At 54.2% G+C, this 26,242-nt stretch overlaps 1 protein-coding gene across 1 annotated transcript in view; it reads left to right on the forward strand.

Moving 5' to 3' along the window:
- Positions 1 to 661: 661 nt before the first annotated feature.
- OLFML2A (olfactomedin like 2A) overlaps positions 662 to 26,242 on the forward strand; it is a 30,064-nt gene continuing 4,483 nt past the window's right edge. Inside the window, exons 1-7 of the mRNA XM_021691529.1 lie at positions 662 to 897; positions 9,699 to 9,962; positions 16,832 to 16,939; positions 18,403 to 18,612; positions 20,774 to 21,023; positions 23,244 to 23,474; positions 24,700 to 24,885. Coding sequence (XP_021547204.1) covers positions 784 to 897; positions 9,699 to 9,962; positions 16,832 to 16,939; positions 18,403 to 18,612; positions 20,774 to 21,023; positions 23,244 to 23,474; positions 24,700 to 24,885 — 1,363 coding nt within the window. The 5' untranslated portion in view covers positions 662 to 783. The remainder of the gene's footprint in view (positions 898 to 9,698; positions 9,963 to 16,831; positions 16,940 to 18,402; positions 18,613 to 20,773; positions 21,024 to 23,243; positions 23,475 to 24,699; positions 24,886 to 26,242) is intronic.

Raw genomic sequence — 26,242 nt, forward strand, 5'->3', positions numbered from 1 at the left:
CAGGAGCTCCAGAAGACCTCAACAAGGCACCTCCACGTGACACGGAAGAGCCATGGAGCGAGGGCATGGGCAGGGAACCTGAGGAGTAACGACGGGAGGCGTCTCCTTTTGAAAGTTTTGCTGCCTAGGAACCAGAGAAATGAAGCACTCCCTCCTGAGGATGGGGAGGAGGAAGGGTGTTTAAACGCCGCCGGGAGCTACCGGAGTTTAGTTTGGGGTCGCCGGGCGGGATTTTGGAGGGAAGAGGAAAAAAAACATGCGGGAGAGGGGGGGTCTGAGCCGTGAGAAGGGTAGAGCTGGCGGGGTCTGGGTGTTGGGAGAGCTCAAAGGCTCACCTGCCCTGGAAACATCACTCATCTGAACTTCACAACCACTCCAAAAGGAAAGCACTATTTCCCCCATTCTACAAGTGAGGAAACTGAGGCTCAAAGAGGTGAAGGGACAGCCCACAGAGCATCTCACAGAGCAAGACCTCCGTCCGTGTGGGGACCCCGCGCTCCGCTTATCGGCCCCGCTGCTCCTGGGGACTCGGAACAAGACCCTTTTTTGTGTCCTCGCAGGGATGCCCCTTGGAGAGCCGCCCAATGGCGAAGCGGCCCCGCAGAGGGCCGGGCGGGGCGGGATGCCCCCTCCACCCTAGCTCCGCCCCCGGCGGCGCGGGAGGGGGCGCGGGGCGGGGGGCGCGCCGCGCGGGCTTTGCTGGCTGCGCACCGAGCTCGCAGTGCCGCCCGCGCTTCCCAGCGTCCGCACGCGGCTGTCTGTGCCCACCGTGCCCATCCCGCTATGGCCGCGGCCGCCCTCCTGTCCCGGCCCTTACCCCTGCTCCTGCTGTCGCCGCTGCTGCTGCTGCTGCTGCTGCTGCCGCCGCGCGCCGGCCGGGTGCGCGCTGACAGTAAGGTACGGTGCGGCCCTCCGACCGGGGCTCAGCCCCGCGGGGAGCCGGGCGCGAGGGGGCGCTGTGGCTGGGGTGCGGACCAAGGAGGGTGTCGGGGCCAGGAGCGGAGGACCAGGAGAGGGGAGACCCGACGGGCTCAGCACGGAAGCCGCTTGGGCCACGACCCAGGGAGAGGGGGAAGAAGCGCTGCGGATGGTAGGAGTACTTGGGACCTGGGGGTCTCAGGAAAGGGCTCTGGGACCCAGTTCAGTGCGGGGAGGAGATCGGCACTGAAACGCAGGGCCAGGAAGAGGGGAGCCTGGGAGTTTGGAAGGGGCGCAGACAAGAGATGCAGTCCCCAGCCTAGGGATTCCCAGGAGCGCTGGGCAAGGGCAGCCTGGAAATTGGCTCAAAGTTTCCATGGGAGGCTGACCCACGTCGGGCAGACCCCTGGGTAACTGCTTCCCAGGGACTCCCAGGTTTGCAGCAGACCCTGAGCCAAGGTTTTCCGGCCATGCTGGGGACCCAGAGTGAACCTAGTGGGCTGGTCACTCACCTGGCCTCTGGTAGTCCTGCCAGGAATCTAATGCACCCTCTGGAGGACACCGTGTTTCCAGAAGGGACCTGAAGTCTTCTCAGTTGTGGCTAAAAGGATCTGCTGCGCTGTCAAGCTGACCTGAGTTCAAATCCCCCTCCACCTCTCCGCTGGGTGATCTTGGGCTTTCACCTCTTCCAGTCTCCGTTTCCTCACTTATGGGAATAACAATAGTTCCCACTTCCTACAGTTGGTGATCTTTTTCGAGGTCGTGCCTGTAAAATGTTTAGCACCGCACCTGGTACCTAGTAGGTGCCCAATAAATCATGCTGTGATTACAGAATCTTACTAGGGGAACCTGAAAGAGCCAGTGAGAGCAGGGCCCCCTTGAGGGTGTTCTGGAAATGACCCAGTTAGGACAAGGATGGGACTGGGAATGAATGAGGGAAGAAGGTAAGGCCCTGCTCACTCCTTCATGGAGTGACTTTTCTTGATGTCGCTCCAGCCTCTTTCCTGGGTAGAAGGTGAGGCTGCACTGTCCAGAGGCAAGGTAAAGGGCAGAAGCCACTAGCCACACAGTAAGTGTATGAGCACTGGGCACCAGCAGTCTCTCATCCTGAAGATCCTGCTCAGGGGATGAAAGCAAGTGAATTGCAGTTCTGACCATGTGCTCCAAAGGCAAGAAGGGAAGGAGTATCATCCCTACTCTACAGATGGGAAACTAGAGTATATAGAGACGTGGCTAGCTTGTGAATCAAAAAACCTGGGTTCTGCCCCTTTGTTACTCTTTGGTTGTGTGACCTTGAGCAAGTCACTGCCTGCCTCCAGGCTTCAGTTTCCCCATCTGAAAAACAATGTCTGCCAACTTCCTCTCCGTGCAGGGCCTTCTTGGATTCCCTGACCTGGCTCAGGTGGGGGAACAGTGAGCCAAAAACCCCACATAACCTGATCAGTGCTTTGCCCCTCCCATCTCTCTGGCTGGGAGGAATATTTGATCCTGGGCATCCTCTGAGCCATGCATGTAGAGCTTGTGGGGGAGGGCTAGCACTCAAAACAAAGCAAAGACAAAGAAAACTGAATACCCTGTTTATGTAGTGAGTTAGCCAAACACTTGCTAGGTTGTGTGTGTGTGTGTGTGTGTGTGTGTGTGTGTGTGTGTGTGTGTGTTTCGTTGTCCCAGGGCAAGCTGGGGCTGGTGGGGTAGGGAGGCGTACTCTAGAGCCTGGAGGATGAAGCAGCTGGGGGACAGAGCACCGCCCTCCCTCAGACACCTCCCACCCCACACCACTTCAGCCAGCTGGGAAAAATAAAAATCAAGTGATGGGTGAATTTACTCCGCATTCCTCAGCACAGCCGGTCTCCTGCTGGCTCTACGGGGAGAGCTGTTTTCATAATCACCCTCTCCCTCCCCCATAACCATCCTTCCTCTTCAAGCCTGTCCGATTTGAGGGAGGGAGAGGGGGAGAGCCCTTCGAGGGCCAGCCTGGGACTTGAAGTCTATCTATTTAGAGCCCTAAAGGGTTAAGTTGGCCTTCTCCTTAGGCTTCCTGCCCCTGGGAGGTCCAGTACCCCCTCCTGCCCCATACTTTCTGGGGTACAGGGGCAGCTCAACCCCAGTACTCACCACAGAACTCTGTGGTCTCGGGCAGCTCCTCACTCAGCGTGTTTTCATTTCATGTTTATGGCAAGGTCTCTCTCTCCTAAACAGGAGTTTTCATCTAGGGAAGTGCTTTGTCCAGCATGGGAGTGGGAGAGGGAGTTCACAGCTTCCCTGGCATCTCTGAGGGGCTGCCCAGCTCGGAGTTTGGGATGGACAGACAGGTAACCACATGAAACCCAGGCGTGGCACCAGAGACCTCTGGGAACCTGCATTCTGCTCTATGTCCTTGGAATGTGGCTGAGAATTCCCCATTGCTACCTCAGTTTCCCCATCTGTGAAAGGTGCCTCACTTCCTCCATGCATCCAGATGTGGAAAGGGGGTCTTTGGTCATCCCCGCCACTGACCAGGGGCCCAAGGACAGAGGGAAGGCCAAGGCTTGTGGGAACTGGGCCAGGGGGAGCAGAGGGGCTGAAGGCAGGCAGGCAGCCGTGTCGCAGGCTGCATCGGATGTTCTAGGCCAGGCTGGTCCCAGGGGCTTAGGTGTTGCTGCGTCTCTGCTCTGGGAGTTTCCGCCTGTGGGTGTAATTGAAAACAGGCTCAGGGCAGACAGGGAATACAAGTGATGAAGTCCTTCTGTACACAAAGAGCATGGGGCCATGCCAGGCCCCACAGGGTCTCTCTATAGGGAATTGCTTGTCCCAACATTCCCGTTGGCTGGGGCACCTAGAACAAAGTACTGAGAGACATCCTGTATGCCAAGCCCCATGCCCAGCACTTAAATCCAGAATCTTACACAACCCTGCTGCTGGTCCCCCCAGGACCAGGCTTGAACACTGAAGGTCAAAAGAGTCAGATGGAGGAGTTTGGAGAATCCTGGAGTTCCAGGATGCTCAGCTTTCAGTGGGCATCCAAATGGCCTGGGGTACCTGAGAGTCTGAGTTAAGAAGTGTGGACAAAGGCCAGCGCGTCTGCATTTTCCAAGTGCATTCCAGGTAATTCCCAAGGCACATCCCCCAGTGAGAACTCACGGAGGTACAGAGAGCCATGGAGGTTTGTGGACCAAGAGAGTCGCAGATCATCAAAGAGGAGCTTTTGGAAGATTAAACCGGCGGAGAGGAGGCTGCTGTGTTCCCAGAAGCAGTTAATGGGGTCTGAACTCAGGGCTGTGGTCCTGGAATGGAGAGTCGGAGAGAGAGCTGGGAGATATTCAGGATAAAGAATTGGAAGAACATGACTGATGGCTTGTCTGGTGTAAAAAGGGAGGCTCAGAGACCTGGGGTGGGTGGGAGGGTAGGTAGACATCAGGTGAGAAACGATGCCGGGTCCAGTTTGGGATGGCTTCAGTGTGGGGGTCCTGTGCCATCCAGGGAGGTGTCCAGCTGGCTCTGGGGGACATCTTTGCCTGCAGGAGGACCTGGAAACGTGCTTTCAGGGAGTCTGGACTGGCCAGGAGAGAAGAGGGAAGACTCCACCTCAAGGTGGCACAATTTGAATCTGCTCATTTCTAGAACATTTCACAGCTTGAAACCCCCCTCCCCCACTGTGGCCAGACTTATCCATCTTTCTTCAGAAAAATCTCAAGTATGCCCTCTTGCCATCTCATTGTGGGATTTCCTTGCAAGTACCTAGGGATGTTTTTTAAGCCCACGAACCACCCACACTTCTGGGGTCTTTGGCAGCAGTGTGTGCTGAGTGAGGCTGTAGAGAGAGGTGCAGGGGGAGGCCTGAGGCAGGGACAGCCCTCGTGCCCAGGGCAGAGGGGGCCAGGCCCTCTACTGCCCCCCTGCGACCCAACCCAGGGCCCGCTTCTCGGTCGCAGTTCGGCTGCTGTTGGAGAAGCCCTCACCTGGTGAGGATGGGTGGTCATGGGAGGAAGAGCAAGTAAACCAAAATCTGGAGTCAGGCTGTTCATAGTGACCGTGGGCAAGCCTCCAGTCTTGCTGATGCTCAGATTTCTCCCCTTTAAGACGGGGTTGTGACGCGAGGAGGGAGAGGTAGAAAACGCCGCGCCGACGTGAGGGAGGCTTGCGGGAGGGTTGGGCGGCCACCTGGATAGCAAGTACCACCTAAAGAGCCATGACTCTGTGCCAGGTTTGGTGACAGCTGCTCTGTGCGCGTGGACTCATTTCAGCCTCAGGTCGGGCGTGTGAGGCAAAGACTGTCGTCCTCCCCGTTTTGCAGTGGAGGGTGCAGAGACTCAGAGGGGTCAGGGCCACGCAGGGGAATGGAGGAGCTGGGGTTTGAGTCTGGGCTTGGTTCCCCACCACGGTGCTTTGCGGCCTCCAATCAAGCACCACGGGCTCCAGTAATCACCGGAGGAAGGGCCTCGCCTAGGCTCCTGGAAGCTGGGGCTGGGCGCAGAGGCCCTCTTCCGGCTCCTGGCCCGTGTCAGGGCCTTGGCTGCCCCGGTCAGGACGTAGCACCTCATCTGAGGAGAGAAGGAATGTTGCAGTCTGATATGGAGGCTGCTGCTGGTGGGGGCGGACGCCAGGACGATGAGTGGGTCCCCAGGAGGAGGCCTCTGTGGCCTGGCCACACGGAACACAACCGCATCTACCCGCTGGGGAGTGCGTGGGGGTGACTAGAGGTCCACAGCAGAGCTGGGAAGGGGGCCCAGGAGTCTCGAAGAGAAAGCAGGCTTGAGGCACTGCCCGAGATCTTAGGAATGTGTGGGACCCCTAGGCTGGCTGTCAGCGTTCACAGGCAGGGGCGGATTGCCCCGCGGTGCCTCGAGTACACTCCACCCACAGAAGGCCCAGGACAAAGCTTCCACCCATAGCTTCCTCCTTCCCCACCTCCTCATCCCCCAGGGGACTGGAAATCTATCCACACCAGGCTCTGATCCCCTTGAACAAGTCATTTGATGGCTCCAGGGCTCAGTTGTCTCGTCTGTAGGACACTGCTGAGAATATCTACCACTGCATCCCCATGGAGAAATGAACACATAAACAACCCCCTTTCAGGATCATTGTTAGTAATAATAACGGCTACAATGTACAGACTACGCTGTGGGCTCCTGGCACTAGACTGAGCGTATTCCTGGTATCCTGTCTCTCAGTCCTCACACAGTCCTTTGTTGGGTAGACACTAGTAGTACCCTCATTTTACAGATGAGGAAACTGAGGCACAGAGAGATTAAGTAATCTACCCAAGGGCACACAGCTGTAGATGGCCCATGGCTGTGTGCCTAACCACTGCCCACACTTCCCCAGCACTTCGTGAGTTCTCAGTAGCTGTCTGCTCCTGGGCTCTGTGCCCCCGGCTTGCCTCCTCCACCTACCATCTATCCACAAAGCCTCCCAAGTGAGCTTCCCAGAATGCAGATCTGACCCTGGCTCTCCCCTGCTTAAAACCCTTCCATGACTCCCCAGGAAGAAGCCAAGATCCTCAGCCAGCTTTCAGGGTGCTCCAGGAGCTGGTCTCTGCCACCCCAGGGTCCCGCAAGCACCAGCCAGAGTGAACCTTCTCCAAGTGCCAGGCCTTTGCTCATCTTTACATATCTGGTTTGCTCACCCTGGAATGCGCTTCTCCTTAGAGATGTCCCCCGAGGGGTCCCTCCCTGAGCATGCATCCAACTGGCATGGATGTCTTCCTCTGTGCTCTCAGACAGAGCCCATCCTGCTGGCTTCTCCTCTAGCAGAGAAGCTCAGGAATGTACTTCAATCTATTTCTCCTACACCTCCAGCTGTCACCCAGGGTCTGACAGAGGCCAAAGGCTCAAACAGGTGTCTGACAGCTCAGAACAGAAATGGAGTACCTATGGCCCTTCCCCAGAGGGCTCTGGGACGCTCGCGGGCATTGGGGTTGGCAGAAAGCCCAACAGAGCCACGAACTCACCTGAGTCCTGGTGGCTTCAGTGAGAGCTGAGTAGCCATGAGGCCTGGGGTGTTTGTTGCTGGAGCCACAAAGAGCTGTGTCCCAAGAGCCTGGAGCCCAGGGTGGGCGGGGTGAGACAGCTCGGGGAGTGGCGGGGAAAGGATGAGTGGCCCATCATCTCACAGCTACTAACTCAGGTGGCAGACGCCATGTTCTTAGCCCTGTGCTCCAGCATGTCTGCAAAATGCAGGCTCAGTGATCCAACAAATATTTACAGAGCATCTACTATGGGCCAGGCAGGCACCAGTCTGTGGTATAGGAGAGAACTAGACAAAGTTCCTGTCTCTAATGGTTCCTTCAGTAGAGTAAGGGAAAAAATAAGCAAGCACAGATACAATACTTCAGATGGTAAGAGGTATAATAAAGAAAAACAAAGCCACTAGGTAAGGGGACAGAGTAAGGGGAAGTGGGTAGTTGGGAAGGGCTTCTCAGAGGAAAGTAACATGACGGAATGAACCAAGGGAATATCAGGGATAAGGGTTTCAGGATGAGGGTACCACATCTGCAAAGGCCCTGAGGCTGGAGTGTAGTGACCCAAAGGAAGGAAAGAGTGGCAAGAGAAAGGGTTGTGGCGAGGCTGTCAGCTCACATAGGCCTTGAAGGCCATGGTAAGGACGCTGGAGGTAACTAGCCCCTCCATACACAGGTATTATGAAAGGGTGTGATGCCCATGGAAACTGGGCTGTAGTAGGTGTCCAACGAAAGGTCCTCATTCATGTCTTTTATTATGGTGATAAACTGCACATACATTTACCTTTTTTTTTTAAAGATTTTATTTATTTATTTATTTGAGACAGAGAGAATGAGAGACAGAGAGCATGAGAGGGAGGAGGGTCAGAGGGAGGAGCAGACTCCCTGCCGAGCAGGGAGCCCGATGCGGGACTCGATCCCGGGACTCCAGGATCATGACCTGAGCCGAAGGCAGTCGCCCAACCAACCGAGCCACCCAGGCGCCCATACATTTACCATTTTAACCATTTTGAAGTTTACAATCCAGTGGCTCTTAGTACATTCACAGTGTTGTGCAACCATCACCACTACTAAGTTCCAGAACATTTTCATCGCTCCCAAAGGAAACCCCGGGCCCATGAAACAGTCACTGCCCATTTTCCGCCTCCCAAATCCTGGCAACCACGAATCTGTCTGTGGATGCGCCTCTTCTGGATATTAATAAATGGAATCATACAACATGTGGCCTTTTGTGTCTGGCTTCTATCACTTAGCATCATGTTGTCAAGGTTCATCCATGTTATAGGTGTCAGTACTCCATTCCTTTTTAGGGCTCAATAATATTCCATCATATGAAGATACCAACTTTTGTTGATCTACCAGTTGATGGACGTTTGGGTTGGTTCCACTTTGAGACTGTCGTGAATCGTGCTGTTGTGAATATTCATATACAAGTCTTTGTTTGAATACCTATCTTCGGTTCTTTGGAGAAGTAATCTTTGGAGAATAATTCTACCTAGCAGAATTATTAGGTCCTATGGTAATTGGTAATTCTATGGGTTTTTTAAAAATTTTTTTAAGATTTTATTTATTTAGTTGAGAGAGAGAAAGAGAGTACGAGTGGAGGGCAGAGGGAGAGGGAGAAGCAGACTCCCCACTGAGCAGGGAGCCCAATGCAGAGCTCGATCCCAGGACCCCGGGATCATGACCCGAGCTAAAAGCAGACACTTAACCAACTGAGCCACCCAGGCATCCCTAAGACTCTTTTTTTGAAATTTTCTAAGTAGGCTCCACACCCAACGTGGGGCTTGAACTCCCAACCCTGAGATCAGGAGTCGGATCCTCTACAAACTGAGCCAGCCAGGTGCCCTGCAATGTTTTTAAAGTAATCTCTGCACCCAATGTGGGACTCGAACTCACAACTCCGAGATCAAGAGTTGTACACTCGGGGCGCCTGGGTGGCTCAGTCATTAGGCGCCTGCCTTCGGCTCAGGTCATGGTCCCAGGGTCCTGGGATCGAGCCCCACGTCGGGCTCCCTGCTCCGCGGGAAGCCTGCTTCTCCCTCTCCCACTTCCCTCCACTTGTGTTCCCTCTCTCGCTGTATCTCTCTCTGTCAAATAAATAAAATCTTTAAAAAAAAAAGGGGGGGGCACCTGGGTGGCTCAGTCGGTTAAGCCACTGCCTTCTGCTCAGGTCATGATCCTGGGGTCCTAGGATCGAGCCCCACGTCCGGCTCCCTGCTCAGTGGAGAGCCTGCTTCTCCCTGTCCCTCTGCCTGCCACTCTGCCTACTTGTGCTCTCTCTCTATCTCTCTGTCAAATAAATAAATAAAATCTTTAAAAAAAAAAAAAAAGAGTTGTACACTCTACTGATTGAGCCAGCCAGGCCCCCCAATTCCATGTTTAACGTCCTGAGCAACAGCCAAACTGTTTTTCAAGGTGGCCATTAATATTTCCAGGTATTACCACCTTAAGGCTACTGTACTCTATTTTTTTTTTCTTTTTTTTTTTAGATTTTTATTTATTTATTTGAGAGAGAGAGAGAATGAGAGAGAGCAAGCACATGAGAGGGGGGAGGGTCAGAGGGAGAAGCAGACTCCCTGCCGAGCAGGGAGCCCGATGCGGGACTCGATCCAGGGACTCCAGGATCATGACCTGAGCCGAAGGCAGTCGCTTAACCAACTGAGCCACCCAGGCACCCTACTGTACTCTATTTCCTCCAAAGGGCTGCTAGCTCCTCAGCCACCTGTAGCCGTCCCACAAAGGCCAGGGACTCTGGATTCTGCTACCTGTCCCCTCTGGCTCCTCCTGTCCTCTCCTCCCCGCAGCCCTGGCCTTCGGCTCACCGGAGCCCCTCTTGCAGGTGTTTGGTGACATGGACCAGGTGCGGATGACCTCGGAGGGCTCCGACTGTCGCTGCAAGTGCATCATGCGGCCGCTGAGCAAGGACGCTTGCAGCCGAGTGCGCAGCGGGCAGGCCCGGGTGGAGGACTACTACACTGTGGAGACGGTGAGCTCGGGGACCGACTGCCGCTGCTCCTGCACGGCGCCACCCTCCTCGCTCAACCCCTGCGAGAACGAGTGGAAGATGGAGAAGCTCAAGAAGCAGGCACCCGAGCTCCTCAAGGTAGGCTTTCGGGGGGGGGGGGGGGGGGGAGGGAGGGAACACCTCCTGGACGGGATTCTAGCAGGGGCTGGTGCCAGGTTGTCTTCCCAGTGGAAAGCCCACACTCTGGGGGAGGTGCTGTTGTTATCCCATTTCACAGGTGGGGAAACAGAGGCTCCCTGAGGGGAAGCCACTCTTGCTCAAGACCGTTCTCCAGCAAGTGGTGGAGGCGGCATTCTTTGGCTAGCTTACCCTGTGCTCTAGCGTATCTGCGAGATGCAGGCTTGTTTATGTTCAGAGAGCACCTACCACCAGCCAGGTAGGCACTAGTTTGGGGGATATTGGAGGGAACTAGACAAAGTCCATGCCCTCCGTAGAGTATGGGAGACAGAAAATAAGCAAACACGGATATAACATTTTATTGTCTAGTTCAGTGTTCTGTATTTTACCCAAACCTGTTCATCTGTCAGCACCTGAATACAGTTCTTTACATTTTAAATTTTGTAGCATTTTATTGTTTTTTTTTTTTTAAAGATTTTATTTATTTATTCATGAGAGATAGAGAGAGAGAGGCAGAGGCAGAGGGAGAAGCAGGCTCCCCGCGGAGCAGGGAGCCCGATGCGGGACTCGATCCCAGGACCCTAGGATCATGACCTGAGCTGAAGGCAGACGCTTAACCGACTGAGCCACCCAGGCATCCCGCATTTTATTGTTTTTAATGTAATAAGAACATGTCCCATATTCAAGCACCACCTGCATGCCAGATGTTGTGCTAAGCTCTTTTGACATTTTCCTCTAAATTCTTTTTTTTATTTTCTTTTTTAAGATTTTATTTATTTATTTGACAGAGAGAGACACAGTGAGAGAGGGAACACAAGCAGGGGGAGTGGGAGAGGGAGAAGCAGGCTTCCCTGCGGAGCAGGGAGCCCGATGCGGGGCTCGATCCCAGGACCCCGGGATCATGACCTGAGCCGAAGGCAGGCGCTTAATGACTGAGCCACCCAGGTGCCCCTTTTTCCTCTAAATTCTTAAATGATTCTGTGAAATATGGGATCACTGTTCTCATTTTATAGGCAAGAAAACTGAGGTTTGGAGAAGTTAGGTAACTGGCCCAAACTCTCACCTAATGGCATGTAGCCTCGGGTCTATACCATACTTTTATATGTATTTTATGCTTACCTTCCCCCCAGCCACCAACATAGGCAGATCAGAAAGAAGCACCACCTCTGGGGAGCACAGGCCCATGCCAGGGTCTACCCCCAGGACCCATGCTTGAATAGGCATGTGCAGCCTACATCACGGTCCCCACAGCGAGCCAGGCACCTTTGTGCCATTCATAACACGCCCAACTCAGTGCTTGGTGGGGCTGGGATTTGAACCACGTCCTGCTGTATCCAAAGCCTGTATTCTAAACCACCTTTAGTCTCCTTTCTTTCTGTAATGGACTAGATAATTTTGGCGTCTTTTGAGAGTATCCTTTTCTCTTATAATTTCTTCCAAACATCTGAACATCTGTTTTGCCTTTTTTGGTTTCAAGCACTGTGAAATTGACTGAGATGTTACCCTACTTGTAAGCTAACAAGTTGGCAGCCAATTTCATGGATGCTGGCAGAAGACACAAGCCTCCTGGGTCAGAGACAAAGGACTTTATTACTCACAGCAGCCAGAGTATCTACATTTTCTTGAACTGATTCTCCCAGCTCCAGTTCCCACGGGGTGACGCAATGAAGACTACATAGCTCCCGCACACTCACTAGGGTATTTTTCAGGAGTGGAGCCCCAAGCTTAGAGAATCCAAACTTTTTACAATGGGCACTGAGCATGCCTTCCCTACTCTGGAGGGAAACACTCTCTCTGTGTTCCAGGGCTGTTGCCTATACAAAATATGTCCTAGAACAAAGACAGTCAATGCCTCTGCTTGCAAGACATGCAGAAAAGCAAGAGACCCATGCAAAATTGTCTTCAACATTTGGCTAAAAATGTTTTCTTTCTTTTTTTTTTTTTTTAAGATTTTCTTTATTTATTTGAGAGAGAGAGAGCCCAAGTTGGGGGGGCGGGGGCAGAGGGAGAAGGAGAAGCAGACTTCCCACTGAGCAGGGAGCCCAATGCGGAGCTCGATCCCAGGACCCCGGGATCATGACCCGAGCCAAAAGCAGACACTTAACCAACTGAGCCACCCAGGCACCCCTAAGGGTTTTTTTTTTGAAATTTTTAAAGTAGGCTCCACACCCAACGTGGGGCTTGAACTCCCAACCCTGAGATCAGGAGTTGGATCCTCTACCAACTGAGCCAGCCAGGTGCCCTGAAATGTTTTTAAGGTAATCTCTGCACCCAGTGTGGGACTCGAACTCACAACTCCGAGATCAAGAGTTGTACACTCTACTGATTGAGCCAGCCAGGCCCTCCAATTCTATGTTTAACGTCCTGAGGAACAGCCAACTGAGCAGGGAGCCTGACAACATGGGGCCCAATCCCAGGACCCCCAGATCAAGACCTGAGCTGAAGACAGACACTTAACTGACTGAGCCACCCAGGCACCCCTAAAAATGTTTTCTTTAAATTTAACTTCGGCTTTAGTTTTGTAACAACTAAATGCATACCAAAACTCTCAAAGTTGGCATAGGGCTGAATTTTAGGCCAAGTTGCCTCTTAACTTGTCAGTCCCTGGACCTCACTGTCTCTGTGGGGCCTCGGTAGGGCCCTGCAAACTCCAGGCACTGAGGTCATAGGTCAGTCTTCAGTTATAGGAACAAATCCAACTTCTGCTCAAAGTCCACCTCGCAATAACTAAATTGTAAGCATACTTTACAGGAGGATACACAAAAGCTTTTCATACTTTCTGGCTCATTTAATCCTCGCCACAATCCTTTGGCAAGGGAACTTAGGGTCCCAGCTTTACTTGTGGAGGAATCTGAGGCCCAGAGAAGGATGGTGACTTGCCTAAGATCTCACAGCAAGAAACTGGCAGCACTAAGATCTGCACTCAGGAATTCTCTGCTATGTTCCCTTGCCCATGGAACAGGTCCCTAGGCAGCTCTCAGCCTGGAGCCCATTGTCCCGTAGGTCTTTTCAATGTACGGCAGCCATGGTGGTTTTCACTCAGCCTTATCGGACTGGAGTGGGGTAGTGGAGGGACTGACTCAGCAGGCAGTGGTGTAGGAGGAAGAGAAGATACTGCAGGGGTAGGTATCTGAGAGGTAACTCAGAGAACCCCAAGAGGAGAAGGGGGCAGAGGCAGTATGAGACAGGGCTCAGGCCCCTCCCATTACATGTGGCTCCTCCTCCCTCAGCAGGAGGCTCTCTCTGGGCAGCCCCCCAGGAGAGGAGATTAAGGGAAGCCCGTGGAGGAGGGGGAGCAGGGCACACCCATGCTATACCCTCCCCTTGTCTCTACTGCAGCCCTTTCCCTCAAGCTAAGAACTCCAGCTGTGATTTGGCCATAGTTGCATGACTCTGAGTAGGAGGGAGAGGATTCTAGGTCCCCTTTTTGGGGGAGGTCGGTGGCAGGTACATGCTTTTCATCTCTTTACTCCTTTTCCTTCTGGACATGAACTAGACATGGCCCCACCCTTGAGGAATCCCCGGTCACCTGGGGACACAGCTCCTGACTCCCAACGGTTGGTCATTAGTGCTGGGCCAAGGGATGTCTCAGGGACTGTGGGAACCCAGAGGAGGAGGTAATATTAGAGCTGGGCTTTGAGGGATGGGTAGGAGTCCCTCAGGCAGAGAAGAAAGGAGGGCATTGTGGGTGAGAGCAAGTGGAGTGGATGTGGCCCAGGATAGCTCCCTGCCCTCTCTCTGCTCCAGCCCCACTAGCCACCTGTCAGTTCCTCTAACACAGGGCTTCTCAACCTATCTGTGGTGAAAGACTAATTTTTAAAAAACAAGAACCAGTACTTTTGGAAAATGCCATAAAAATGAATGATTAGAAAAATGAAACAAAAGCAGACATGCAAAATACAAGTCCAGGGTTTTACTGTTAGAGTCAACAGACAAAAATTTCTCTGTCGGGCGCCGGGGTGGCTCAATCAGTTAAACGTCTGCCTTCAGCTCAGGTCATGATCCCGGGGTCCTGGGATTCAGCCCCGCATCGGGCTCCCTGCTCAGTGGGGAGTCTGCTTCTCCTTCTCCCCCTTCCCCTTGCTTGTGCTCTCTCTCTCACTCTCTCAAATAAATAAATAAAAATCTTTTAAAAAATTTTCTCTGTCAAAGGGTTCTGAGAGTTTATAAAAGTCTACTCTCGCTTTTTGCAATTATTTTATCACAGATGAGTAACAAGTAGCTTGGACTGGTGCTGGTCTGCGGACCGCACTTTGAGTAGCATGGCCCAAACACACCATGCCTCTTCTCACCTCCAGCTCCTTGCGCAAGCTTCCCTTGGCCTGGGATGCCCTTCTCCTGCCATCTTTGCCTAATTTGTGTTCTTCCTGCAGAGCTCAGCTCCAACAGACTCCTTCCTGGCATACTTTACTAATCCGCATCTGCTCCTCAACAAGGTCAGCGCTCTGTCATTAATGATCTGGGCACCTCTCTCTCACTCTGTTCTTTCACAGCCTGTGAAGGACCATGAAGGCTTGTGTCTATCTTACTCCTCACTGTCCTTAGTGCCTGGCCCAGAGAAAACATTTGCTGAGCTCAAAGAGGATGCAGGGGCAGACCATGGGGGGCTCGAATGCCAGGCTTAGGAGGTGCAAAGCCACACATGAGCAGTGGGGAGCCATGAAAGTTATCTAGCAAGGGAGAGACCCAGGGTCAAACCTGTGCTTTGGAAAGCCAGTTTTGGTGGCCACGAAGGCAGCAGAGTGAAGCTGGGAGGATCTCCTTTAGCCCCCTGGAATAGTATCATTACTGCTGACATTCATGGACCCCTTGCTGTGTACCTGCTCTGTGCTGAGCCCTGTCCACACACTACTATGGCCTCATTTCACAGAGAAGGAAGCCGAAGCACGTAAGAGTCTATGTGCATGGTTCTCACACTGTGCTCCCCAGAGCCCGAGGGGTACTGAGCAAGTCTTCAGAGTCTGAGCAAGGTTCCAGGGGAGCAGACAAGACTCAAGGTCCAATCCCTGCTCCCCTAAGACTTCTCCGCTCCCTTTTTCCATTTTAGAGATTAATGTCTACTCCAAGAAAGGCTCTCTGGCTTAAAACAGCTCGAACACCCCTGGGAGAGTGGGAGTCAAACTGTTTTGGAAATAGCTGACCAGGGCCAGACAGGAGCGCTGGCCTGCTCAAACCCTGAGAAATTCTGCAGGGCTCGGAGTGGGGCCATGCGAGAGGGTGGGCTGGAGGAACTGCCCTTCTCAAGAAGCCGGGGGAAGCTGATTTCCCAGCCAGCCTCTTGTGCCGCGGCTTCCCTGACCCTCACCGGCATCTTGGCCCTCGGGAGAGAAGATCATATCCTGATTACACGCAGGGGAGAGCGGAAGGGGAGGGGCAGCTGCAAGGAGGAGCTGGGGGCTGGGCCAGGACGACCCAGCATCTGTCCCTGACCTGTTTCTTGTGCAAGCTCCTCCCCTTCTCTTGGCCTCAGTTTCCCCATCTGAACACAAGAAGGAATGGTAAAGCATGTTAGGAAAGAGGTTTTGGTTTATACCAATCTGGGTTCTGCTGCCAGCCCCACCATCTAACAACTGGGTGGCTTTGGACAAGTCACTTCACCTAAGCTGCACTTTCCCATTCTGTGTGTAAGATGAAGATAAAAGTTGTCTGGACCTTGTCAGGGCACCTGGCTGGCTCAGTGGGTAAGAGCACGTGACTCTTGATCTTGGGATTGTGAGTTCGACCCCCACGTTAGGCATAGAGATTACTTTAAAAAAATCGTTGTCCCAACCTTATTTTTGTTTGGGTCCCCAGGTGCGGACTCTGAGGCAAGTGATTAGTGTTGCAGTGATTTATTATGAAAATGTTCTCAAGAATCGAGCCCCGCGTCGGGCTCCCTGATCGGCAGGAAGCCTGCTTCTCCCTCTCCCACTCCTCCTGCTTGTGTTCCCTCTCTCGCTGTGTGTCTCTCTGTCAAATAAATAAATTTTTAAAAATTAAAAAAAAAAGTTCCCAAGAGAAGCTGGTACCAAAATGAAAGAAGTGGAGGTGGGAGGAGAAGGAAGCCCAATAGGATGTGATCTCAGGCCAAGCATCAGCATCAGCCCCAGGGGACGTGGAGTGTGAATGACAGCTCAGTTGTCCCCACTGGGGCTAGGGAGCTGGGCCTTTGGATGCCTGCACCTGTCAGGCATTGCCGAAGGACTGCCCCAGGAGGACATACTCTCCCAGGCAGTTTGGGGACACAGCATCTCTTGGAAGAGAGTCACAGATGCAGGCTGTTAAGAAGGAGCCACACGGGGCACCTGGGTGGCTCAGTCGGTTAAGCGTCTGCCTTCGGCTCAGGTCATGATCCTAGGGTCCTGGGATCGAGTCCCGCATCGGGCTCCCTGCTCAGCTGGGAGCTTGCTTCTCCCTCTGCCTGCCACTCCCCCGCTTGTGCGTGCTCTCTCTCTCTCTCCTGTCTCTCTCTGTCAAATGAATAGGCAAAATCTTTAAAAAAATAAATAAAAATAAAGGCACATGGAAACCAGGTATGGGCACAAGAAACAAGAAAGAGGGATCCCAGGCCATGCAGACTGATCTCCTTTAGTGTCCACTACACACCTCGTGGGGTTGTCACGAGGACAAGGTGAAACAGCTCATTACAGCCCTTTACACAGGGCCTGCCGTGTCGTAAGTGCTCAAAAGATGGAATCTGTGGCTTTTCCCACGATGAGTACTAGCAAGCTGGGTCTAGTGGGTGCCGAGGGCCCACGCAGGCCATTGCAAGTGGTGGGGCTCCTTTTGCAGCCTTTGCGCCTGATCCTGTGCTCTGCCCTTGCCCTGACCCCTCACCCTTTCCCGGGCAGCTCCAGTCCATGGTGGATCTCCTGGAGGGCACCTTGTACAGCATGGACCTGATGAAAGTGCACGCCTATGTCCACAAGGTGGCCTCCCAGATGAACACGCTGGAAGAGGTAAGGGCAGAGCTCTGCCCAGGAGCCAGGCTGGGTCAACACTGGGAGCCAGGGGCTGTGTCGGAAGGGGCCTGGGCCATTCTGCCTTACGGGTGGCTGCTGAAAACTGGAGTCCAGCAGGGAGCTGGGAGAGGGAGATACAGGCCTCTGGGTCCGGACTTTGGAAAAGGGGTCTCACTGGGGCTCATGGGCCTACAGAAGGCTGCAAGGCTGGGTGGAGAAACTGAGGCACCAGCTGATTGTCTGAAAGGGATGTGGAGGGGGCTGGCAGGAACCTGCAGTGGCCCTCAGTTCACTAAGACCAGGACTCACACATGGCACAACTCCAAGGCCACCGGTCACATAAAATGCCGCATAAAAGTGCAGGACTGGCCAAGCTCACTGGGGAAGGGCTTAAGGCAGCATGGCTGGCCCAGGCCCCACTTGCAGTGGAGGCTGAGGGGCCGAGCGTCTTCTGGTCAGTGCAGATGTGCTAGAGGGCTAGGCAGGTGGCCAGGACTGCCCCCTGAGGGCAGCGACAGAGTTGGGCAATCATGGGGGTCCAGGCTGCAGGTTCAAGGTTTGCTGGCATGCATCTCTGCTGGCACGGGCCGGGCCTCCGCCTGTTTCCTGCATCCGGCCCCTGCTAGGCTGCTGGGAGCCTGGGGACATGCAGCTGCCAGGAGCGGGGTGTGGGGGCTTCCTTTCCCAGCTTCCTTTCCGGAGGGAGGGGGCACCTGGGCATCCTGTGCCCCAGGGTGGGAGATTAACCCCTTACTCTCCCCAAAGTTGGGGTCACAGTGGCTTTAATTATCCAAAAGTGTTTGGTGTGTATCTCCTAGGTGTAAGGCCCTTGCCAGCATGGGAGTAAGGTTACCAGTTGTTGGACTTCTACTGTGCACCAGTATTTTCTGTGCACCTAGTAGATGCCGGGCTCTCCTGTCGCTAGCTCTGCAGTTATCCCCCTGTGACCCTTCCTCCTGTAATCTTAGGAAATGTTAACTCACGTCATGTAACCAAGAGCCAGACGATCTGGAGAGTATGTCTGCAGTGGCTGGAACAAATCAGAAATGATTTCTGTAGCCACAAAGAAATGATTTTTTAATTATCTTCTGTTTTGCATTATCTGTGCCTTGCTTCTGTTCACTAAATGATAACTCCAAAAAAAAAAAAATAGGCTTATTGCTAACTCTGGGTGGAGGTGGAGAAAACAGCCTCACTCGGGAGGAACGGACTCCCTCTGCCCAAAGGAACAACATCACTCATTCACTTTTTAGTAATCATTAATCATTAAGTGGCCTCTTGGCAGCATGCTTTATCCACGCGTGGCTGTGAGTGGCACCACGCAGCACCTGTCCCCTTGGGCCCCGCTCAGGAGCCTGGGCCATGAAGCCTGATGGCAGAAGCTGGGGTGTCCCCCTCCAGGGGGATGGGGGGTGGCTGTCAGAGGAGGCTAGAAAGACCTTGGAGTCCTGCCCCCACAGAACGTCAAGCTGAACCTGAGCCGGGAGAACGAGGTAGTGAAGGAGAGCATGCGCCACCTGAGCGAGCAGCTGAAGCGCTATGAGAATCACTCGGCCATCATGATGGGCATCAAGAAGGAGCTCTCCAGCCTGGGCCTCCAGCTGCTGCAGAAGGACGCAGCCCCGGCCTCGGCCGCTGCCCCAGCACCCGGCCCTGCCAGCAAGGCTCAGGTGAGGCCGTGGCCCTGGCGATGGGGCCCGAAGGTGGGTGGGCTTGGGAACACAGTCTGCCAGGACCTCAGTCCCGAGGGCCAGCTGGGTGGGGGTTTGGGGTCATAGGACAGGGCTGAGGGCTAGCACAGCTGGAGAGTCCCTGACAGGGTGGGGGGCAGGGGCCTGCAGTGCAGCGAGCACCGTTGACAGAGGTAAGCTGGGAGCAGATGTGGGGATCCAGCTGAGGGCTCTGTTTGCTGAGGAAGGCATCTGGCGGTGTTCTCATTCCCATCCCCAAACTAGCAGAGACAAAACTGTAGAGATGACCCTCCCTGCCTGGCCCTGGGAAACCAGGTTGGCTGCAGCGAAACCACTTCGAGCCTCCCCTAGTGTGGTTGGGCCCCTGGCCGGGTCCTGCCTGCTCAGGGGCAGGTGGGCAATGCCTTGGGGACCCTGCAGACTAACACCACTTCATCAACCCAATCTGGGGTGGAGAATTCCTGCAGCATAACACCCAGACATTCCGTGTTCAAGCTCAGCACAGAGTGAGCAGGGACACCAGGCAGAGCCACCCAAGATCTATAATACACCTTTATGCACATTTGTAAAAGGTCCTCCTCTCGACAAATTGCCTAAAAGGCTGTCCCTCTGGGCAAATGCAGAGAAGCCCCCCATAGGTGGGCAAATTGGACAGAGGCTCCTTCCTATGATAGATACACCCTAGGGGGTGTGGCTTGGCAAATGGGAGTACAGACTGGATTTCAATGTCATTTGTGCCCCTTAGGCCAGTCACCCTCAGGCAGGACACAGCCGCTCCATTCCCCACAGCAGCCTTGCGGTTTAGAGTGGGGGATACTGACAGCCTCTAAATCTGATTTCTAAAGTCTAAATCTGACTTGCTCACAGACATGATCTCAGTTAATCCCACAGCCACCTGCAAGGGAGGGACAATCATTGCGCGCTGGGCAGATGAGGAAGCATAGAGTGAGGCCCCCCGTGGGGAGAGGGTGGCTGCGCCGGGACTGGAACCTGCATCTGCGTGACTGACAAGCCCGGGCTCTTCCTCTCCCACCTCCTGGCCCCCCGTGCTGACGTTGTGCTGACATTGTGCCGACATTGTGCCCATCTGTGTCTGCGGCCGGGACCGCCTCGTTGCTGATAAAGCATGGAGGAAGCCTGGTGCCTGTGGCCCAGGGCAGGCTTCCTGCTCGTTCCCGTGTCAAGTCCACAGGCGCAAATGAATGCTGTTTGGGCCACAGCACGGCAGGTCTAGAGACTGCACTTGCTGTATCTCCTGGAGATTCTGCTTGACAGTGGGTGATGTCACGGGCCTTTGTTCTTGTGCCGAGGGAGCAGCAGAGGGCTTTAAGAGGAAGTGAGAATGAAATCTACAGGACGTTAGAAACTGCATGCTTGGGGGCACCTGGGTGGCTCAGTCGTTCAGCGTCTGCCTTCGGCTCAGGTCATGATCTCGGGGTCCTGGGATCGAGCCCCGCATCGGGCTCCCTGCTCGGCGGGAAGCCTGCTTCTCCCTCTCCCACTCCCCCCGCTTGTGTTCCCTCTCTCGCTGTGTCTCTCTCTATCAAATAAATAAATAAAATCTTAAAAAAAAAAGAAAGAAAGAAAGAAAGAAACTGCATGCGTTAAGGGCAATGGCCTCGGTGGACAACCGTCCAAGTTGGCCTGAGACTGAAGGGTTTCCCGGGACGCAGGACTTTCAGTGCGGAAACTGGGAAAGTTCCAGGCACACTGAGATGGATTGATCACCCTGCCTCGGAGCCTGAGAACCTCGCCCCTGCCCACAAAAAAAGACCCATGAGCGAGAGAGAGACAGGGATGGGAAGCTGACCTCCTGAGCAGCTACCTCCTTAGGGAATTAACCATTATAATCTACCCCCGGGGGTGAGTATGCAGGGGTTTGGAAATGGAACAGGAACTTAACCTATCAGGTTGGGCTTCAAGCCTGCAGGGGAGCTGGAGAGCTGAGTGGGGAAACTGAGGCACGGCCCAGTCATGGATGTAGCCACTATGGGAGGAAAGCTGTGAGTTCACGAGCACCTGAGACCTAGGGCCTAGAGCAACGTGACCACTTCCAGCCCCCCCGCGAAGCTGAGCCTCCATGACCTCCCGCAACACCCCTTCCCCCGCCCCTAAGTCTGAGATTTCCCTTCTCTCTCAGGACACAGCTGGAGGGAAAGGCAAAGACAACAACAAATACGTCAACGTTCAGAAGACCTTTGCAGACAGGGGCCTCACAAAACCTCCTAAGGAGAAGCTGCTGAAGGTGGAGAAGCTGAGGAAGGAGGGCGGCAAGAGCAGATTCCCCCAACCCACAGCCAAGCCCCGGACCCTGACCCAGCAGCAGGCCATAATCCGAGGCATCACCTACTACAAGGCGGGCGGGAAGGAGGTGACTGAGGCCGTGGCCGGTGAGTTGGCGGAGGACTGGACCCCGGCGGAGTGGGGGCTTGCTGCTGGATGGCTGCATCCCAAGCAAGGATCACCTGCGGGGATCCAGTGTCTTCTCTACAGTCAAACTGCCCCAGATTTCAGCTCTCCTGGTTACCTGTTGGTGCCCTTGGCTCATCCACACAATGAGATAGTACCCCTCGTGGGGTTGTTGGGGATGAAATGATTGAATCAACACAAAGGGCCACTTGGTTCCTCTCCAGTATTTTCAGCTATCTCTGCCCTTATTGGACTTTTCCTTCTTCATTCAAAGATTTGCTGAAGGTCCACTATGTACGTGCCATATCTCCCAGAGACTCTGCCTAACATAGACTTCACAGTCCAGTGGGAAAAAACATACCCATGACCAGGCAGCGGCTACAGGTGGGGTGGGAATCCCCAGGGGCTGGAGCCAGGCCAGGGTTCTGGGAAGTGTTACGGGGCCTTCAGAGCACCTCTTATTTCCAGAGTAGCCTTGCAATGGATGGCCTCCCACTTCTTATTTTCCCAAAGGAGAGCCCACAGAGTCCTATATTTTTCCTGCAATCCATGGGGGATCACACTGAAGGGCAACCAAGTAATTAACCAAAAAAAAAAAAACCCACAAGAGACAAAAGTCCCTGGAGTACCCAAAGTTCTAGGCCGTCCCCACTGGTGTGGCTCCTGATTCTTCCTCTGAGGCCCTCCCCAGACGCCTGCTCTCCTCTCATGCCCCAGAGAGGTGTCCCAAGCCTGCTCCCCCACCCTGGATCCTGCTGACCACCTCCTTCAGTGAGGCCCTCTGCCCACCCCATGTCCAAGGGGCCAGGAGGTGGAATTCAAGAGCCCCCCCTAAATTATTGGCCTCTCAAGGCTCAGGGGCCTCTTCCCAGACCCCCCGGGGGTAGTTGCTGGCTTTGAGGCCTGCTAGCTCCTCCTGGCCACAGTACAGCACCTCTGACCCCTGGCTGGGCACTGCCCAAGGACAGCTGCAAGCAGCTGGCTCTGCCAGCGAGGCCCGTGGGAACAAGGCCCTGGCCCTGGCAGGCTGCCAAGGCCAGCCCCCCCCCCCCCAGCCAAAGGGTGTGCCCCATTCCCAAGAGACCCCAGGGGCTGCCCTACAACAGGGCCTGGCTAAACCCTATGCAAAGAGGAAGTCTGGCAGGGAGAGAAAATGAGAGAAGTCAGGTAATTGTCCTGGCATCAAGGGGCCTCAGCTCCTGGGGGCCACACCATCCCCTTTCCTTTGTCCCTTGCATCACAGTTTTCTGTGGGTTCTCACAGACCCTGTTGGACTTGATCCAGATGAGGAAACAAGCTCAGAGAGGTGAAGAGACTGGCTCCAGGTTTCACAGCAAGTTGGTGGGACAGGAACCCAGCTCAGTGGGCTACAGAGCCAGCCTGAGACCCCACCCCAGCTCTGTCCCCTGCTGTGTGGCATTGAATCTTCCTGTTTTTCCTACCCAGACCCCATCCAGCCCAGCCCAGACAAGTGTGTGGGTCAGGGATGACCCAGAGATGGCCCCAGAGAGGTCCCATGGGAGCTGAAAAAGTCATCCCATCAGCAAAGGCTTTGCCAGCGAGATGGGGGCGGGGGCGGCCTGCCCAGAAAGCTTCGAGATCAGAGATAGGAGCTGAGTGAGGGGGCAGAGAGACAGAGACCTGGGGTCCAGAGGTGACGGGAGGCTGGCTGCCCCTGCCCCTCCCTGCTTAAAGTGGCAAATGCTGGGTGAGAGGAGCTGTCGGCTGGGTTCCAGAGGAGAGGACCAGGAGAAAAAAGTCTGTAAAATGGGAGCGAGGGTTTCTCCCTCCTAGAGTTGAATCTGGGACGGGAAAGAATTGGGACAAAGTATTTGACACTTAGGAGGGAAGGGGTCTCATGTTCAGCACCTCATGCATGCCGGGACCTGGGCAAATGATGTGTATACATTTTCCTCTAATCAACACAACAGCCTAACATGGTGGACCTTATGACTCTCGTTTCATAGGAGGGGAGGCTGAGGCCCACCAAGGGAGGGGACTTGGCTGAGGTCACTCAGCTGGGGGGCTTGCAGCCGGTCTGCTGACCACAAAGCCTCCCCACCACCCACTTGTGGAGGTCTTTCACTCCTCAGGGCCTCCCCACTTCTCTCCGCCATGGCCCCAGAGCTGGGAGCCAGGTGGGCCTGGGGAGGACCGTGGGCAGCCGCACGGGATGTGAGAACAGGGTCCTCTCTCCGCAGACAACGCCCTCAAGAGCACTTCCTGGCTAGAACAGCGGCCGCCCAGGGTGGAGGGCAGGTCACCGGAGCCCAACTCAGCGGAACATGACAAGGCTGGGCCCAGGGCCTCAGAGGGAGCGGACCTGGCCTCTGGCACTCTCAGTTCCGACCCTGTCACCACCCCCACCCTGACTCCCACCGCCCGGCCCCAGCCCACCGAGCCACCTTCACACCCAGATGTCCCAAGCCAAGGTGAGTAAGCCTCACAGGGGTCAGCAGGGTACAGCCCATGGGCCAGATCCAGCCTGCAGCCTGGTTCTCTATGGCCCTTGAGCTAAGAACAGTTTTTACATTTTTAAAGGGTTGTGAAAAAAAGAATACGGGACAGACATACGTGGTCTGGAAAGCCTAAAATCTTTACTGTCTGATCCTTTGTAGAAAGCTTGAGGACACTGATAGTCAAACAGGTAGTATTTTCAACAAATCCTTCCTAACATGTCACCTAGAATCCCATCATCAAATCCAGCAACTGTTCCCACTTCTTTACTTTTTTCTGTCCACATTTGTACGTTTGGCTTGTGTCTTTTGGTAGAAATCTTTCCCATTAAATCATCGAGCCCATCTTTCTGGAGGGTATCTTGGCTACCTGTGACGACAAGGTCTTGTTAAATCCGTTCCCCACTTCGGTCCTGGTGCGTTCCACTTCCAGGAATCTTTCCTCAAGGGCCCATCAGCAATGTGGACAGCAGCTGCAGCTTACCTGCCCCTCACCCCCAGCCCATTTCCAACATCAGAAAACTGGAAATAATCTGAAGATCTCACACCGAGGGGACTGGGGCACAGCTGTCTGGTGGCTTGGTAGAGCCTTGAAATCACATCATTAAAAGCCATTTAATGATGTGAGAAATTGCTCAGTGGAGGGAAAAAACAGGATACATAAAATTGTATATTCAGAAGAACCACAGTTTTTAAAAGTATGTCTGCATGACTGTATATACAAAGAAAAAAAATGGTAGGAAATACAACATACTTAAATTTTTCTTTTGATATTGACGTTTTTCATTATTTTTATTTTCCTCATTCTCCTTTGCTGAATGTTCTGTTTTCTACATTGATCAGACATTGCTTTGATCATAAGGGGAAAAAAGGCTGCAAATATGGGGCGCCTGGGTGGCTCGGTCGGTTAAGTGTCTGCCTTAGGCTCAGGTCGTGGTCCTGGGATCGAGCCCCACATCAGGCTCCCTGCTCAGCGGGGAGTCTGCTTCTCCCGCTGCCTCTGCCCTCCTCCCCCCACTTGCACTCTCTCTCTCTCTCTCTCAAATAAATAAATAAAATCTTAAAAAAAAAAAAAAAAAAGGCTGTAAACAAAATATCGGGAGGGGTTTAAGTAAGACCCAGATAACGTTCCTGGACTGTTGCTCCGGCTCCGGGGCCTGTAGGGCTGAGGACCGAGTGCTGCTCCCCTTGCCCCCCACAGGCAGAGAGACGAGCTGTGAGGGCACCCTGCGGGCCGTGGACCCCCCCGTGAGGCACCACAGTTACGGGCGCCACGAGGGAGCCTGGATGAAGGACCCTGCTGCAAAAGACGACAGGATCTACGTCACCAACTACTACTACGGGAACAGCCTGGTGGAGTTCCGCAATCTGGAAAACTTCAAGCAAGGTTGGAGAGCTGGAAGTTGGGAAGGGGGCAGGGGGTGGGTGGCCTGAGGAGGGTCTCCCACGGAGACTGGCAGGGGGTGGGCAGCCTGAGGAGGGTCTCCCACAGGGACTGGGCCCTCTTGTGCCTGTGCTTTCCTGTGGTCCGGAATGTCCCAGCCTGGTCTAGCTCCACATGATCAGCCACCCCAGTGAGGGGCATCTGAGGGCACCCCCTATGTGCTGGCATGGAGCCAGGAGCGGGAATGCAGCAACAAACAAGATGGGCAAGGTCCTGCCCTCAGGAGCGTAACTTACTGTCAAGAGGAACAACACTTAGGGTGTCCTCTTCTTGAGTACTTATTATGTGCTAATCACACCATGTGCGTCAGCTCATGGTAGCTTCATAATTCTATGGGGGGGGGGGTCAGTACTCTGTTTTACAGGTGAGCAGAGCCCCAGGCCTTAGAGGAGCTGCAAGTCTGGGCAGGGAAGGGCAGAATTTTGGTTATCAGATCTGGGGCATGATGGGGGAGGGGTCATTTAGGCCTCACCCGCCCTCCAGAAATGCACGGTCTGAAGAGAGAGGCAAAGACCTAAGGAAATAACTTCAGTGTAGTGTTTGAGGGAAAGCTCAAGGGACTGTGGAACCCAAGCCTGGACATCAGAGAAGACCTCCCAGAGGAGGAGGTGATGTTGAGCTGAGCTTTGGAGGAAGAGCGGGAAGAAGCCATAGAAAAGGGAAAGGGCCAGGTGTTCCAAGCAGAAGGCCCAGTGTGTGCCAAGGCCCGGCAATGAGAAGCAGAATGGCCTAGAAGGGAGGTGGGGGAAGCATAAGGAGAGAGTAGGCTCAGGCAGTCCTCGGGAGCCACATCGAAGTTTGGATTTATCCTGAGAGCCTTGGAGTCACCGGGTATGGCCTGGAACAGCCAAAGGAAACAGCCTTCCTCTGCCAGGTCCAAAATTGACCTGATGCCTGCCTCAGGCGGCTCATAGGCTGCTGTGGAGGAAGCCACTGAAAAGTGCCAAGACCAGGGTGATGGGAGGCCAGAGGGGAGGCCCTCACTCAAGCCCGGGGAGGTGGTGGAAGGCTTCCAGGAGGAGGTAGTATTGGTGGAGGGCTCTGAAAGATAAGGAGGCATTCCCCAGGCAGACAGGACTGGGAATGCAGTCCAGACAAAAGAAACAGCCTGGGCAAAGGCCCTGAGGCAGAGCCCTGGGGCTGTCTAAATCCCGGCTGTGCCATTCCATAACTGGGTGACCTTGAACCCTCTGACCCTGTTTCCTCCTTGGCAAGGGGGATGCTGACAGTACCTGCTTCGCGGTGGTCGGGGGGTAAGAGGATTGGCCCAGCTCCGAGCCCATAGCCTACTCGGTCTCCC

The sequence above is a fragment of the Neomonachus schauinslandi genome, chromosome 13, assembly GCF_002201575.2.
Source record: "Neomonachus schauinslandi chromosome 13, ASM220157v2, whole genome shotgun sequence".
Classification (NCBI taxonomy): domain Eukaryota; kingdom Metazoa; phylum Chordata; class Mammalia; order Carnivora; family Phocidae; genus Neomonachus; species Neomonachus schauinslandi.